Genomic DNA, 17,307 nt, shown 5'->3' with positions numbered 1-17,307 from the left:
CACTGCAGTTGCCCGAACATTATAACTGGCCCGCAGAACTCTAGTGCCCTAAAACAATATAATGACTACTTTAAAATTTCAAATGACATCCTTGAAACCCAACTCTCAGCCCACTGTACTGTGCATTGTTTTCTTTCCTTACTGAGCAATTTGATGTCAAAGATAGGAGCTGTCAAAGCACCATATAAATGTTCACAGAGACTGGTTTTTTGTCATTGTTGTCATCTTTGCAATTACTGCTGCTCACATTCATTTTCTACTCTGAGCAATGATCCCTGGTAGGTGAGCAAATGAGAACAAGCTTGTTTCATTATAGCAGAAAGGAATATTGCCTTCAAAGCTTTGTTCCACAGTCAGAAATTGCTCCCATGGCCTTTGAACACATTAAATGAATAGAAACACGCAAGAGGAGGATCTTTGCTGGAACATTCATTTGGGACCGTATGCTATGAAGGCTTCAGGGTGCTGAGCTGACATATACACGTTCCTAGGAGGTGGTTTTATTTCATTGTGGGCCCACTAGAAATAACTAGCTACCTGGCTATATAATTAACTGTTCTGTACCTAACTTTGGGGGACCTATATAAAAAATGTTTGGAAAATAAATGCCTTTGTGAGCGCCTAAAATAAAGACATGGCGAACTAACGTACTGGGATAAGAAATCAGTCATGGTCCCAGAGTCTACTAGCCATCAAGAGAACATATCTTAGGAGAAATTTTATGGTATATTTATAACTGTTAACTTTTGTTGCTTAAGAAACCAGCTCCCAAATATAGCGGCTTAAAAGTACAAACATGTTCTCTCAAGAGTTTGCAGGTTGTCTGGACTGTGCTTCTGCTCTGGGCTGGCTTGGCTGAGGCTGGATAGTCTAGGATGGCTTTACTCATAATGATGGGGTACCAGCTGGACAGCTGGGGTGCTGAGATGCCTGGGGCCTGTCTTCACCTGGTCCCTCATCCTCCAGGACACTGGTCCTGGGCTCTGCCATGGTGATGGAAGAATTCCCCACAGAAAGAGGACAAACCCTTAATGCATGAACACTTTTCCAACCTCTATTTGCATCACATTTGCTATTTTCCCATTGGCCAAAGCAAGTCAGGTGGCCTGGCTAGGGTCTGCCTGAGAGGAGAGTAACCAAAGAGGTGGATATGGGGAGAGGAATTATGGAAGCCATTTTTCAGATACTCTGACACAGTATTAACAGTCAATAATTTCAATCTAAGAAACCAAAACAAGAAATTACCTCATGCAGAGATTCCAGTATAAGCCTCATGGTGTGTTTAATGCTAAAATTTCAAAGTTCAGGATGATATTGCCCAAATATTATGATATTACTGCATAGGGAGGAAGTTCGCAAGAGATTTCTAGATGGTTGAGACCCCGTTGCTTCTGCAAATTCTAGTGGGACACCTCTTGGTATCATTAGATTGTGTCCTATGCTGGTACCCACCACATGGGTGACATGAATTCTACCTATGTGATTTAATAAGCTTTTTCTGACCTACTTGTCCCCTTTTTATGAGTCTAAAGATATTATTGTGACTTGTTGCTGTTGTTTCCTTTAACAAATTAGGCCTTGGTGGTACATGTAGGATGTGGTTGAGTGTATTCACATGTGCATATAACCCCACTGCACCTGGATACGCCCACTGATAACAGTGCAGTCGTGTGATTGTTCCAGCCACCTCTCTGGTGTTCTCAGGGAGATTACCAAGAGATACCAGACTGCAAAGTTCTCGGAGGGAGCAGCAGCAGCCCCTACCTCAGTGATTTCTCCCTCTGAAACTAACGTGTCTCTCCAGTTCTACCATGTTGATGCTTAGTAAGCGATGGGAGAGGTGAGGAAGGCTAAGGCTGGAGAAGCAGGCCCAGATCCCTCACAAAGCAGTAGTTTCAAACACCTGCTTAGCCATGTGGTTGGAAAACCATTTCTTAGAAGAACATCAAAGTTTGGAAAAATCCTTTTTTGGGAGGATTTAGAAATGGATGGGGCCCAAGGGGGCAAATGAGGTGTGAACAGAGCTCCACTCTGTATCAGGGGAGAGGACGCAACTATGAATCCCCCACCCCACCTCGACTCTCTTGAATGGGCTGAGGAGACTCAGGGGGCCTGTGTTTGCCTGAGGAGTGTTCAGAGTGAATGCCATGTAAACAGCAGCCTGGGAGGCTGGCACGGGGCCCGCAGTTCAGGTGGAAACATGTGTGGACTACATTCTTGCCAGGCCTACATAATCACAATCACACGACCTGTTATGAATGGAGAGGACCCCTTCACGGCAAGGCACATGCCTGTAGCTCTGAGCTGGCCACCGACAGAGGCCCCAAGGCTGTAGGAAGATTTGGATGAACCAGGAGAAATGATTACCGAGTAGAGATGCTGCAGAAAGATTCGTGTTTCCAAGATTAAGAGCTTAGCACTAGAGCCCACGTTTTCCTTTCTGTTACCGTTATGACCTTAGTCACCCAGTTGCTCCAGGACTGAATTTCTTACTTTTAAAAAAAAGGACTTTCATGTTGATAGTATACCAAACTTCCCATCCCTCTCACACCTGAGGCCCCTGTAGCCTGGTCTGCTTGCCCTTTTTTCCATACCATTTACTGACTTCTCATCTACTATATAATTTACTCATTTTTTTCTGTTACCTGATTATTGTCTGACTCTTCTCACTAAAATATTAGTTCTACCAGGGCAGGGAATCTTTGAAAGTTTTATTTAGTGATACATCCTACCTATCTAGAATTGTTCCTGGCTCAAAAAAAAAAATATTCTGGAGATGGAGGTTGACCTTAACAGACCATCTTGAGCTTCACCGTTACGTATAGGTTATCTACTTCTGTGTAGCTAGACATCCCAAAACTTCATGGCTTAAAACAACTGCAGTTTATTATTTCTCATGATCCTGTGGCTCAGGAGTTCAGGCAGCGCCCCACTGGGTAGTTTCTCTACTCCTGAGGGAATCGTCTGCATTCAGCTCTCCACTGGAAAGGGCTGGAGGTTCAGGGAAGCTTCACTCACATATTTAGTGTCATGGGTCCTTGATGTGGCCTCCTCTCTTTCCATGTGGTCTCCCATAATTCACAGGGTTAGCCTCAGCTTTTTTCATAGAGATTGGATTTTCCAGAGCAAAGGTTAGAAGCTGCCAGGCCTCAAAGCCAGCACAGAGTCTAGGAAAGGGGAAAAAGTGTTTCTCTCTCTCTCTCTCTCTCTCTCTCTCTCTCTCTCTCTCTCTCTCTCTCTCTGTAACTGTACGCACAGGGAGAATTAATGGTGGTCATTTTTGAAACTATCTAACATATTATTCCATGATGCCATGCTCTGCAAATGTATGCATTCTCAACAAGTACTTACTAGGCACCTTGCAGGGGACAGGCTCTGGTCATGGGCTAACCACCTCAGTACCCAAAACCTCGGACAGAGTGCCTGCCTTCATGAAATTAATCCCTAAAATGAACCCTGGGACTTTTAGCCTTTTGACTCCAGCTGGCATCTGGTCCCCTCCAACAGTGAGAGCGATGGAAGTAGACAATTAGCAGGCTGTATGACGGGGCGGATTTGAGAACTCTGGGTGAGGCTGTGACCATCTCCCTGGCTCCCTTCCAGATTCCACAGATGGTGAGGGCGACTGGAGTCTCTGGTCTGTCTGCAGTGTTACCTGTGGGAATGGAAACCAGAAGCGTACCAGGTCCTGTGGCTATGCATGCACTGCAACGGAATCGAGGACGTGTGACCGCCCAAACTGCCCAGGTGGGTTTATGCAGGTGTGTGGCTCCAAGTTCAAGGGAAAGCTTTGAATTTGTATTTAAAAACTTATAGAAATTGACTGTTTAAAAGACAGTTATTTCCCTAGTAAGAATTCTGACCAGGCTGACACAAGAGACAAATAACAAGCTTAATGGATGAAATGATGGGTTTTCTGAATCCTATGTACAATTGCAGTAGCTGTGACCTAGAAGACAATGCCACAGTGTACTTACTTCATTGAAAGGAGGGACTCTGGTAAACTTGGGTCTTTGATATGAGATTTGTTGTGCCTTTAAGAGATGCATAAAGATAGCCATTCATGTTCTGATAAAGAAGCCAGGATGAGAGGCTTGACAGTTGTCTGCAGGAAACCCATGCAGTTAGCCCTGTCCCTAATGCCTGAGCATTGCCGATGGCTCCCAAGGGAGCAAATTGGGGCAACTTGGCAGTTAAGTACCACTTTAAACGACATTGTCAGTGTTTTAAAAAACAAATTAATTGCACACTTGTTGAGAGGCCATATTAGGGTTGAAAAATACTTTTGACTCTGTAGCAGTAGTTGTCACACCATGGCCTGTTTTTTTTATGACCTGGACATTTGTAAAGGGTTGTGAAGAAGAAGGAGAAGAAAAAGAAGTAGAAGAGAAGGAGGCAGAGGAGGAAGAAGATGCAACCGAGTCCTTATATGACCCACGAAGCCTAAAATATATACTCTCCAACCCTTTACAACAAAAGTTTACCAACTCCTGGTTTGTAGCTTTCCATTTACTGTGTGTTCCCCATTGCCAGGTAGAATACCAGCCCAAAGAATATCTTAGGCTCTTCCAAGAAACCACACATTCTAAATGGCTTCATCTCAAAGAAATTGAGAAACAGGACATTTAATCTCTGCAGCCAGGACTTCCTTTTTTCTACCCCCAGAGACTCTGTTCTCAAACCTAAGGCTGAGATTTGGGACAAAAGAGACGCAGAAGAGCATAGGGGTTTCAGAGGAGAGAAAACAAGGACCAGGATGGACATGTGTATGTCAGCAAAGAGTGTGTGTAGAAAATAAGGCTGAAAGGTAAGAAGCTGGGGTTCTGGCTCCCTGTCAACCACGCCGATGGAGTTCAGAAAGTGGAGCAAACATAAAAGATGCTTTTCCTGTGTGAATTTCCTAAGTGAAACTGAGTTGGAAGCCTGGTAGGATGGGATTTGGATGGGTAGAAATAAACCAATAAATAATAATAATATGAGAAGGAGTACAGGAAGAATATGAAGAAGGAAGAGAAGTCAAATCTGAAAGAAGATGAAGAAGAAGATGAGGAAGGTAGACCAAAAGAAAATGAAGATAAATATGAAGAAGGTGAAGAGGAAGATGATAAAGAAAAAAGTGAAAAAGATGATTCTGAAGGATAAGTTTTTTTGAGTACTTTAGTATGACAAATTTCTAAGGACTTTAGATGGAGTTTTTTATTTAATTCTCACAGTAGCCTCATAAAATCGGTATGTATTATTGTACCCATTTAACGGCTGTGGAAACCGAGGCAGAGGGGTTAACGTGCCTAGAGCCAACACGGGCAGCAAGTGATCAATCTGGAATCGGAATCCAGCCAGTCTGATTCCAGAGTCTCTGTGTTTAACCATTAAATCATTCCACCTTCAGGAGGAGGAAGAGTGCCAGGCTCAGCCCAACATGGATACAGACAGCAGTTAGTGTCAGGGCTTGGGAGAGTGCCTCTTGTTCTCTTCCAGAACTGGAATCCACACCCAAGATGGTAGATTGAGATATTTTATTAGGGAAAGGTCCTTCTCTGCCACCATTTTGAATGTTGCCTTCTCCTTTTCTCTCACCACTGAGAGCAGTGTGGCCAGCAGCCCTGCTGGTACGTTTTCTTCTCATCTGACTGCGCTCTGTCCATCTTTTCTGCCTCTCTGTTCCTTGCTCTTCCAGTTTTTCAGGGTTCCCTTGGCACATGAAGGACTTTTTTTTTTTTTTTTACAGAATTTCTTTTCTTATTTGGTGTGTTGATTCTCAGCCTTATTGGAAAGAATCACGGGGCAGGTAGTCTCCCTGGCCTGGCAGTGGTTATACTGTAAAAGTTTATCCCCTAGGTCAACCATATAAATAAGTTCAAGGGGCCTCACCTAAGATCAGAGAGAGCCCCTTAAAGGAAATCAAGTCATGCCTACCAGGCAGCCAAGGCTCTCCAACAACTAGTCTGCGTTCCACAACTCCTGTCTCTTCTGACTGCCTCGGCTTGCACAGGATTCCTGTTTGTAAAGGAAGCCTGGGTGGGGTAGTAGTTTGGAGAGGGGAGGGAAGCCAGGAAGTTTGAGGCAAGCTGAATTCAGTCCCTCAGAGCAAGTAATGACAAGCCCAGCTTACTCTTAAAGCATCATCAGCAATGCTGAAAGTCCCGGACTATGAGATGCCTGGTCTTTAGCTATGGACTGCTGCACCCTCAAAATGAACCAGACAAATATCCAAGGAAAAAATATCAGCTAACACTTACCAATTACAACTCTAAGTGCTTTCTTGCCCAAAGTCACACAGCTAGTAATGCTTTAACCCAGTCGGTCAGTCCTTAAGATTGGTATTGACCACTAGACAAGGTATTAACCATTGCCTCTAGTTTATTTTGTCACTCTGACACCACCAGACAGACAGGCATTTTGACATGTGTCCCCGCTGCCCAAAACCCCACTTCTGGGCCCTAGTGAATGAGTTCCTTAGGACTCATTCAGGCACATTTGGATCTGATTTCATGCTGCAAATGGTATCTGGGGTTTTAATATATTTTATACTCTACTACCTGCTTTTTACTGTTTCCTCTGTTGGCAAATTTCTCCACATGAGTAGTAATGAACACAAAAAAAGGCTTTGTTCAGGTGTATTTGTTTTTTTAATTGGTAGGGAGTATGGACTTTTTCCATATAATTAGGGGAAAATGAGCTCCTGTCTATGTTTAGGAATTGAAGACACCTTCAGGACAGCTGCCACCGAAGTGAGTCTGCTTGCGGGAAGCGAGGAGTTTAATGCCACCAAACTGTTTGAAGTTGGTAAGAAGATTTTTTTTTCTGTTTTACCCAAATATTGATTTAGTGTTTTGGAGATTCCTTTTGCCCTTGCAATGTCATCCTTGGATCCATTTAAAGGTTTTGTTTCCCTGTTATGGGGTCCAATTCTCCCAGCATATTTCTTGGACAAGATCAAGTTTCTTAACGCAGTACTGCCTCCATTTTCTGATTTGTAAAGTGCTGTGAGGTGCTAGTGCCTACCTTATAGAGTTATTGTAGAATTAAATAAGTTTATATTTGTAAAGCGTTTAGGACATGTCCATCACACTGAACATTTATATAAGTTTTACAGATAAGAATAAGTGAATGGATGTTCTGTGGGTCCATGAATTATGATCACCTTCCCCCTAGAGGAAAACTACAAAGATATTTTCTGAGGCCTGAATTTTGTTTCTGAAGACCCTGCCCTCTGAAGGAGACCCCCACTGGCTTTGAAGACACACACACCCCAGGATGGAATCTCCATTCTCTTAGCTACTACTCAGTTAGGGGCTTGCAGGGGTGGAATCATAGAACTCAGAGCCAAAAAGAACCTCAGCATATCCCTGCTAGCGACATGCTGGACCCTGTGCTGTGCACTCTCTGCGTTCCCTCCCACTTGACCCTCATTACACTTTATGAGACAGGTGCTATTGTCATCCAAATGCAGAGATGAGAAAACTGAAGCACAGTGAGGGAGAATACCTTGCTCGAAGTCACAGAGCTACTACATAGCTGAGTAGGGATTCGATCCCAGGCAGTCTAGAATAAGCACCCACACTTTGCATCTAGACCAGGCCTTTCCAATCTCCTGGTAGAGACCCCATCTCTCTCTTTCTCATTTCACTGAAGAAGGTCCCCAACCGTCCTCCAAGCTGCCCCCTCATCCCAGCTCCCCAGCTCCCTACCCTCCCCGCACCATCCTGGCCACTTGATTTCCACTCAGGGGTCCACCAGTCTCCCAGGCACCTGGGTCAGAGCTGGTAAGTCATCTTTGATGTCTTCCTCTCTTTACTCCCAAGCCCACCAAGGCCTGGTAGCCCTGTCTCTCTGACCATTCTTGATCCAACCTGCTGTCCCCTTCCAGAATATCTAACCTGGACTTTTAGAATTCACATCAACACTGAATGTGTTTTCTTACTGTACAGCTTAGTTAATAGCTCACTATCACTCAAAAACCACCAGTGGTCCCCTAGGGCCCTCTCAACAAGCCTAAACTGCATTGAAGACCACCAAGACCTGACACCAACAACCTTACTTCTCCATAACCTCTGCTCCAGTGAAGCTGAGTATGTTCCCCGCCCCAGACAACTCCAGCAGATTGTTTTCCTGCTCAGCCTTGGTTTGCACAAACATCACGGTTGACTTACTTAGTCGGGTAATTGTTTCCATGGGGTAATGCAGGACCAGCATAAACATATCTTTTGGTTTTTCAAATGAAACCAGGAATCCACATGAATAAGTGGAATCACTTAATTCTTAAATGTTAGCAATTAATTCAATATTTTTAATACTATAAGAGCCAAACATAGCACCTCTGGGGACGGGCTGTGGCTCAAAGCCTATAGGTCAGTGGCCTCTGGCCTAAATGTTAATTTCCCTAAAAGCAGGGGCCACCAGCCCCTTCCCTGTGAAGCGTCTTATCACATGGATTTGCATACAATGATTGTTGCTCTTTAGTGCCAAAGGCTAAGAGGTTAGGACACTAGCTTTAGTTTAAACCAGCCAGTGAGGGGCAGAAATAAAACTTAGTCCTACAAATATTCCTTTGAGGCACTTTCTACCCCATCACCATATATTTAAAGAGGAGATTTAAAATCACCCTCTGAATTATTGTTAATTTTATTATGGGTGATAATGGGGTTATGGGTAACCCCATATCCCCATATCCTTTGTGTGTGTGTGTGTGTGTGTGTGTGTGTGTGCGCGTGTGTGTGTGTGTAGATGCCTACTAAAACTTAGGGATAGTAATATCATATATTTCCAAAAAATGGAAAAGATGAAGCAAATATAATGTTAGTTAAATCTAGGTGATGGCATTTGGGTAGTCAAGTTCAAAGTTCCCAAGTTCAAGGGAGGTAATTATGACCACCTGTGGTCTGGTGGTCTAAGGGGCCTGCAGGGGGTCAACCCTGGGAAGGGAGGGGTAGACGTCAATGTCATCCTGCTGCGGGTTTCACATGTGGTGAGAGGGTTTCTCTGTGGCCTTTTTCAGACGCAGACAGCTGTGAGCGATGGATGAGCTGCAAAAGCGAGTTCTTAAAGAAGTACATGCACAAGGTGATCAATGACTTGCCCAGCTGTCCCTGCTCCTACCCCACCGAGGTGGCCTATAGCACAGCGGACATATTCGACCGCATCAAGCGCAAGGACTTCCGCTGGAAGGACGCCAGTGGGCCCAAGGAGAAGCTGGAGATCTACAAGCCCACGGCCCGGTACTGCATTCGCTCCATGCTGTCCCTGGAGAGTACCACACTGGCTGCCCAGCACTGTTGCTATGGCGACAACATGCAGCTCATCACCAGGGGCAAAGGGGCAGGGACGCCCAACCTCATTAGCACAGAGTTCTCAGCAGAGCTCCACTATAAGGTGGACGTCCTGCCCTGGATTATTTGCAAGGGCGACTGGAGCAGGTATAACGAGGCGCGACCTCCCAACAATGGACAGAAGTGCACAGAGAGCCCCTCGGACGAGGATTATATCAAGCAGTTCCAAGAGGCCAGGGAGTATTAAAAAGACGCCACCTCTAGTATTTGTGACACAAATGCACTGCACTGATCTGCTGCCTGGAACAGAATTCCTCTTATCCACATATGTGTGTATTTGTATATACCACATACGTATTTTTCATAAATTACACTAGGGATGTGCGCCAGGCCCGGTGACTGCCATCTGTAGCCACCCTTGCCATCCGCAATGCCCACCGACCTCCTTGGAACTCCTCCTAGGGGTGATATGGACAGGAGGATGAGGACAAAGAAGTCAGAAGAAGAACCTGGAAGCCATAGTGGGTGGGATTCAACTCACACCCAGATCCAGTGTTTCCTAGAGAAGCAAAGAAGGAAAGAGACTGAAGCTGTAAACATTATAAGTTTTTATATATAACTTATTTAATATGAATGTGACTTAAGCGTAACCTTTTCTCTGGAGTTGTCATCGTGAAACTGTTTAATCACGTCTGTGAGAGTTCAGACAGGGCTTAAGGAGGTGGAAGAGAAAGGGACTTTGTAATGATTTCTTTAAAAATAAATAACTCAATGGAAGCATATCACAACAAGAAAACACCCACCTTAAACCAAATATTATTTAGTCATGAGGCACCTTGTTAAAGTGTTGGTGTCCAAAATGCCCTTGCATAAGACTGGGTAGGGAGTGGGGGGGCAAATGGATATTTTAGGGATAAATCTGAGGCCTGGTTTTAAATAGGCTTTAAAGTAAAAGGTCAATATTAGCATAATGTTTTGATTCTACTAAAAGGCTTCAGAATGGCAGAATTTCTGCTCATTATCTTACTAAGTCCAGAAGGCTGCAGGAAGGTTGGACATAAAAGCAGGGAGTAGCACTTTTCCAAAGAAAAAAAGCAAAATAAATGGGAAAATAACTTGGACCTCATTTCATCTATCTTATTTTAATACCATCTTAACAATCTTTTCCTCCACCAATATATTCGCAATAAATAAATATAAAAAGAGGAGGGGGACTCAAGTCTAGGAAATCCTAATTTTTTTATGTTTTAAGAAAGGATAAAAACTACATTATTTTTGTAAAGTATTTATTAAGTCATTGAGTCTTCTGCATCAAGCAGTTGTAATATGACCTGGTTCTGTAGTGTGGAACTTAGGACAAATAAAGAGTTGGTTTTTTACTTGCAAAACTCCAGGAAAAGAGAATATATAACAAAATCATAATAAAATGTGTTACCTACAGTAAATGTGTTATCTGCAAATATTTATGATACAAATACCATAAACATCCCTGGTGAACCAGGGCTTTGAGGCAGGGGAGAGGAAGGTTTAAACTAGGTGGGAATAAAAGACTCATTGATTGACGTGGTGATGGGTGGTGTAAATCATAGCATCTTTGGCTCCAAGAAAGTCAATCCAGCCCCAGGAGGTCGAAGCTCATTGACACATGTGCAACTTTTTGCCCACCCAGCACTAAGAAAGACCTAAGGAAACTAAGCCAGAGCAAAGGCTTAAGACAGCCCACGCAAGCAGGGCTGCTTCCAAATAAAACTCTGCAATTATGGTAATGAGTAGAACTACTCATCATGCAAATTATTTCTTTTCCAGACGACAAAAGCAAAATTTAGATAAAATAAATCACATTGGATCCATCTTTTATTTCCTAGCACAGTGCTCTTTCTACTATATCGATTTTTTGGTGTCTTCATATTCCTAGTGTCTTTGATATTCCAAATGACCCCACCCTTAGGTTCTCCTAATAAGATCATGTTCATATGGAAAAGCTCTTACCAGTCATTTACACTTTAGAATTCATTATTCATGTATTGCCCAATCTCAGGATATTTAAGATCTATTTCTAATTACTGTATTTCCCCATGTATAAGACGCACCCTCTTTCGAAAAATTTGGGGTCTAAAAACTGGGTGTGTCTTCTACAGTGGTTGTATGAGCACAAAAACAAGCACAGAAAAAGCAGGAAACGCAAGTAAAAATATCTACAACCACTGTATAAGACGCACCCAGTTTTTAGACCCAAAATTTTTTGAAAGAGGGTGCGTCTTATACATGGGGAAATACAGTATAAAATAAGAAGCCTTATTCATAGCTGAAGGAATTTTAGGCAACTAAACTGGTACAGAGAGAATCAATATGGAAGCAGGTCTGGTTTCTAATAATAAGAAAACTACTTTTGCAAAGAGAATTCATTGCAATGAAATGCCATAGCTTTTAGGTGGTAAGTTCCCTGTCAGGACAGGTATTCAAGCAGAGGCTGGAGATGATCCACGTGAGAAGTTTGATTGACCTGATAAGGAGAGACAAAAAATGTACATCAATAACACCCTTTGATATGTGTTCTATTAAGGGTAAGTGCAAAGAATGATGGGAAAATACAGGTAAAATCAGGAAAGTGCCTGTTGGGTCTAAAGGAGGAGGAGTGATATTTCATAAAGCATCAAAGAAGGAGGGGGAAGTGGGTGCATTTGGAGTAAGAAAATAGTATGCACAAAGGCAAGCAACTAGGAAAGAGCTTAGTGTTTTCTGAAGACTGGGGTGTTTAGAGTGATAAGCAGAGAAACAAGAATGGCAAGTTATGGAGCCATATCTCAGGTATTTTTGTTAAGGATTTAGCATGGAATATTAAAGGGCACAGAGCTCTTTCTTATTGCAGTGAAAGTGACTGAGACGAGCAATGTTTTCAAGGGCTTTTTGTCTTTCCTTATCAGACCTTGCTGACCTAATGAACTGAGAGTTGGAAGATGGGGTGAATTGAAAACAGGGGAGAGCTCCTGGGCACTTTGTCTACTGAAAACACTCCTTGTATTTCATACATCATCAGGATAATGTCAGACCTCTGGAAATTTGCTAAACTATAATCTGCCTCTTCAGTTTTCAGTCCCAAAGATCTAGCAGGCCAGGGAGTGATCCTCAGAAATTCAGACCCTTCTGTTCAGGTTATCTAATGAGACAAGTAGACCTTATCTCATTCAGTACAGGGCCCCAAGCCAGCCCTAGGGTAACCCCAGGTAATGAATTCCCTCTCGGAAAGTAGATCATGTGTTCAAGGCCACTTTGCCTGTAACAGAGTAGGCTCTCTGCACCGTCACCTGCAGCACTTGTAAATATGACCCTTCAACAGCTGCGCTCATCAAATGCTTTGCTCTTTTGCTTCTCTCTGGAAAGACAGCACTATTTCTAGTAATCCACTGGGCCTCTTGGGTGCCACATGTGAGCAAACCAATAGTTGTAAACAGAGATGCCTAAGGCCCTCTAGTGGCTGCACACGGAAAGAGCGAGGAAGAGGCTGGGAAAGTGCAGAGCTTTCTCTTTAGCCCCAGTTCAAGTGTCCGCCATGATTATAGTCTCCCAAGTGTTTCTGTCTTTATAGCTCAGTGGCCGAGAGGCTGGAGTTCTTCACCCTAAGACCAGGGTTCAAAGAATAGTTGCTATCCCAGCCACTCTTTCCTGAGCACACACTTTGTGCCTCTGTGCTAATCACTTTACCATGGGAAGCAGGCAAATGAAATCCATTTTACAGGCCAAGAAAAAGGAGCCCAACAAGGTTAGCAAACTTGCCCAAGGTCATAACACTCTGTAAATGGCAGAGCTGGTTGAAGTCAGTTCTGTCTGATCACCAAGCCCATGTTCTTAACCCTAAACCCCTTGCTCTGCTCTCTTCCTCTTCCCAACACTCACAGGGTCAGTTTTGTTTGTTTCTTTGTTTGTTTCTTTGTTTGTTTTGCTCCAACTCACCGTGCCTTTGCTCAAATTGTTCAAATCTGCCGAACATCCCTGTACTAATCTTTATAGTGTCTCACATTGGAGACAGAGGATCTGGCTTCATTTCTACATATTCTGCTCCATTCTCTCATCCCATAAGATGATTTTTGTTTCTGTAGCTGAGTCCTAGCTCAGGTTAGGTAAGTAGCAGAGTTCAACATTTCTAGCTCCAGGATGAGAACAGAGACTGTTTTGTTTTCCCCACTACACATAAGCCCCAGACTGTTGCCTCTTGAATAGACCTCAGGGCCTGCTGGTGCTGTGCCTCATGCTTTCCTACATTCCCAGCTCCTAACACTGCACCTGGCAGACGTCATCAGGTAACGTGCAGAGGGCTTAAAAGATTGAACTTTGCATCAGTCTGCCTAGATTCCAGTCCTTGTTCCCTCACTTGCCTTCTGGATACCACTGGATAAGTTAACCAGCCTCTATGCATTTCAGTTTCCTCATACAGTTGTTGTGAGAATGAACTAAGATAAGAGATATAAAGTTCCCAGCACAGGGCCCGTCATGTACCATCTGCAAGGAAGGTTGGCTATTGGTATTTAACAACTAGACAAATATTTATTGAACATCTACTAGTTGAGAAGCATTGTTCCACATGTCAAAGATATTGTAGTATACAAATCCAAGTCTTTTCTTCCCACTGGAGAGTAGATAGCGGATAAATAAATAAGTACATAATCTGAGATAATGGTAAGTGATAAAAAGAAAAATAAATTATTTGCTCACACATGTATGTTGCACTATTTAAGGTAATGTTAGCTGGTACAAAAGATAATCCTCAAAATCATAGTGGCCTAACACAATAAAAATCTGAAAAGCGTATTTCTTCTCAAGTGACTCTCCTCTAAGTGATGACCCAGGCACCCAGGCTCCTTCCATATTGTGACTCGGCAATCTTCAAGGTGTGACTCTCTAGGATACTCTTGGGGTCATCTCTATTCCAGCGTGCTCAGAGAGTAAAGAACAGGTAGAATATGCATAAAGGTTTGTATAGGTCAGGCAGGGAAGTCTTGTACATCATTTCCACTCAACCTCCACAGATCTGTTACATGCCACACTCTTCTGCAAGGGAGACTGTGAAATGGAGTCCAATTGGGGACCCAGTAAGCAAAGATAGGTTGTGTGGGCACCCAGCCAGCCTCTGCTACACAAGTAGACCACCAACTGCCTGACTGCACAAGGCAGGAATGCAAGTTAGTAGAATGGGCTCTGGTTGGGCCCAAAGTAGATGAAAAAAAGGAGAAACCCTTCTCATCCCATCACCACCTTCCACTTGGCATTATAGTACTAAACTGGACCTCAGTTTAATATCTATAAATTGGATAAGACCACCTGTCATATTGACTGGCAGATACATTTGATGTCCTTCATATCCCCTTAGCACTTGCCCAACTCTCAACTGGAAGTTCTTGCAAGTCTTGGCCTGATGGCATTCTCTAGCCAGTGGGGCCCACTTGGCTTGCACAGGGCAGACTGAAGTGTCAAAGAGTTAACAGTGCCTTCCAGGAACATTTAACAGTTGACTGACAGGAACTTGGTGTATGAAGAGCCCAGATCTCTCACCCCTCAAGTGGGGCAATTCTGCGACATATTTTATACTATTTCCGGAACTCCCAATAGGACTGAGCTTAGTCATCCACAGTGGTCACCAGCTTGCTAACACACCATGTAATGGCTTCCTTCCTATCTCTGTCTTCCGTTTCCACTTCCCTACTGTTGCTCATGGAATCATATTCCAAATGAGCTACTTGCTCAGATCCTTCTCTCCAGATCTGCTTTTGGGAGGTCCCAAACCAAGACATCACTTCATGCTTTAATACTTACTAAGTGCTATTCAGATATAAGCTTATTATCATTGTCATCATGCTTGTGGGAGATGAGGTTTTGTTGTTGGTGATAGCTTTACCAAAAAAGTAACTTCAATCTCATTCTGACCAGACACAGGAACTTTACTAAATTTAAATACCACGGAGTTTTTACCAAAAAAAATTAAAAATTAAAAATAATTACCAAAACCCCAGTTTTTATTATTAGATTCAGCAGATAAAAAATAACTCTGCCAAATACCTCTAAAATTTTCTGAACACCTTTTCTTAACTTTTGAGTTCATCTCTTTGCTGACTGCACCCCAGTCCGGCTCCGTGGACCACACTTTGAGTAGCACTGCTCTAATCAACTGAGCCACAGTGAGCAACAGCCCCATGAGCAATGATTCTGGCCTGACGTACAAAGAGTCATGAAAAAGCTTTGCAGGAAGTATGTGTGGCAAGGAGAGGGGATGGGGTTCTCTCTTTGTTATCCATTTACAATTTCCAATGGAAAAAATGTGTGGGTCGTCACCATTATGCCTGCACAATTTCAGACTAATTAAAGGCTTGCCTCAGTAATTACTGGGTGGGTATATACAGAAACATACATCCATGTGTACAGATCCTGAATACAGTAGTGTAAATTAAGGCAGAAAGCTTACAGCCAGTTGCTTTTCTGAGGTTTAGTATTGTTTTACCATATGGGATTAGAAGAAGAGGGACGTTTTCCGGGATCAGAAGGTAAGGCTCTTCAGGAACAAATTTATGAAACTGAAAATTCTTTGTTGAACTACGTCAGAAGAACAAAGCTTAGATACAGATTTTTTCTTTCTTTTTTTTAGATCTCTGTGTAGAGATTTGGAAAGCCAGCATATAAACACCAGTACCTTGCCTGTAATGGCAAAAATAACATCATCCTTAACCATTTTAACAGCAGGGGAATTGGTGGGGGACTGGTTGAAACACAGCTGCAATAGCAAAGCTGGGTAAGAATTTTATGACTTTGCTAATTTTCTATCTGTTCTGGGAGTAATAAACGTGCCCTTATAGATATTCATGATTGCCTTCAAAATGAAAAAAAAATCTTTTAAATGACACAGAAAAGCCTTTCATTCTTGGGGCATGTAATTCATGGATGATTTTCAAAATGTCATGTTTGAATTGGGAAAGAAACATTTCTTGAATTAATCAGCCAATTGCTTCAAGGATATGACTCAAAGGATATAAAAATTTCAAGCCTGACTTTTAAAAAAGAAAAAGGAATTTTTTTCTATGCAGTTAAGTTTATTTTTCACAAAGGTCATGGCTAAATATTTTATAGGCCATGGAAGGGAACAGTCTAAATGAAGTATACTTTTGATTCTTTAGTGAAAGAGAGTGGTAGCAGATAATAACAAGTAACAATTTAAAATTTTACACCACTAGACATGCAGTTTCACTTTGTTATCTGTACCATCCTTTATTCCTCCTCCCTCACTTTTTTTTTTTAACCTTTGGAGAACTCAGCTAATGAAGGAGAAAGAAAAAAAGAAAAAAGCCAGGATGAAACCTTCTTTGGGGTCTCTAATGTACCTCACTGCCCCTGTTGTTGTTAACATAACTAAAGTGAGGTCTTTCTACAGCGGAAGACTGGAGAGACCCACACCACTGATGCACCTGTCCCCAAGGGGCCTTCAAATTTCCCCTTAGGGGTGGTCGGGTCCTGCTCAGTCAGGACTACGAATTGATTTCTAAAGGCCTCATGCCTCAGAACCATGTGGCCAGAATTCCTCCCGTGTGAGGAGACTGAGGTCCTCTGTGCAGATTGCTATCCAGGGTAGACCTGCTTGTCAAGAATGTTTTAAGGTCCTCACTTGGGGACTCTACTAAGTGGAAGCCAAGGCCACCTGCTCCACGTCTCAGGAAACAGCCCACGGCTGAGCCACTCTTGAGTACTCCCTCTTGCTATTACAGGATATATTATAAAAGAGGGGAAAGAAAGAAGAAAGCAGGGATCCAGTTCGAGAAGATAAAGGCTTGTTCACACCATTCACCAGCAGCAAATGTATAAAACAGAAGCTTGAGATAGAAGTGCAGACTCATTTTCTGTTCCCTCTTCTCTGAGATTTCTACACTAGACCTTTCACATCATCTTCCCAATGCTCGTCTCCTTTCCTCTTGGCCGCCCAGTTGGCCATCTTGTAATCAGTTGCCATTCTTTGGGCCAATGTATTTTTTTAAAATAGTCTTTGAACATACATTCAGAA

General features: G+C 42.9%; 1 protein-coding gene across 1 annotated transcript in view; it reads left to right on the top strand.

Moving 5' to 3' along the window:
• The window catches only part of ISM1 (isthmin 1), a 70,892-nt gene extending 60,193 nt beyond the window's left edge, over positions 1-10,699 (top strand). The window contains exons 4-6 of the mRNA XM_019635235.1: positions 3,604-3,747; positions 6,697-6,786; positions 8,999-10,699. Of these exons, the coding sequence (XP_019490780.1) occupies positions 3,604-3,747; positions 6,697-6,786; positions 8,999-9,516 (752 nt within the window). The 3' untranslated portion in view covers positions 9,517-10,699. The remainder of the gene's footprint in view (positions 1-3,603; positions 3,748-6,696; positions 6,787-8,998) is intronic.
• Positions 10,700-17,307: the final 6,608 nt, after the last annotated feature.

This window comes from Hipposideros armiger, unplaced genomic scaffold (assembly GCF_001890085.2).
Source record: "Hipposideros armiger isolate ML-2016 unplaced genomic scaffold, ASM189008v1 scaffold_20, whole genome shotgun sequence".
NCBI lineage: Eukaryota > Metazoa > Chordata > Mammalia > Chiroptera > Hipposideridae > Hipposideros > Hipposideros armiger.
The sequence above is the reverse complement of the archived record's forward strand: the minus strand, read 5'-3'. Positions and strand labels throughout refer to the sequence as shown.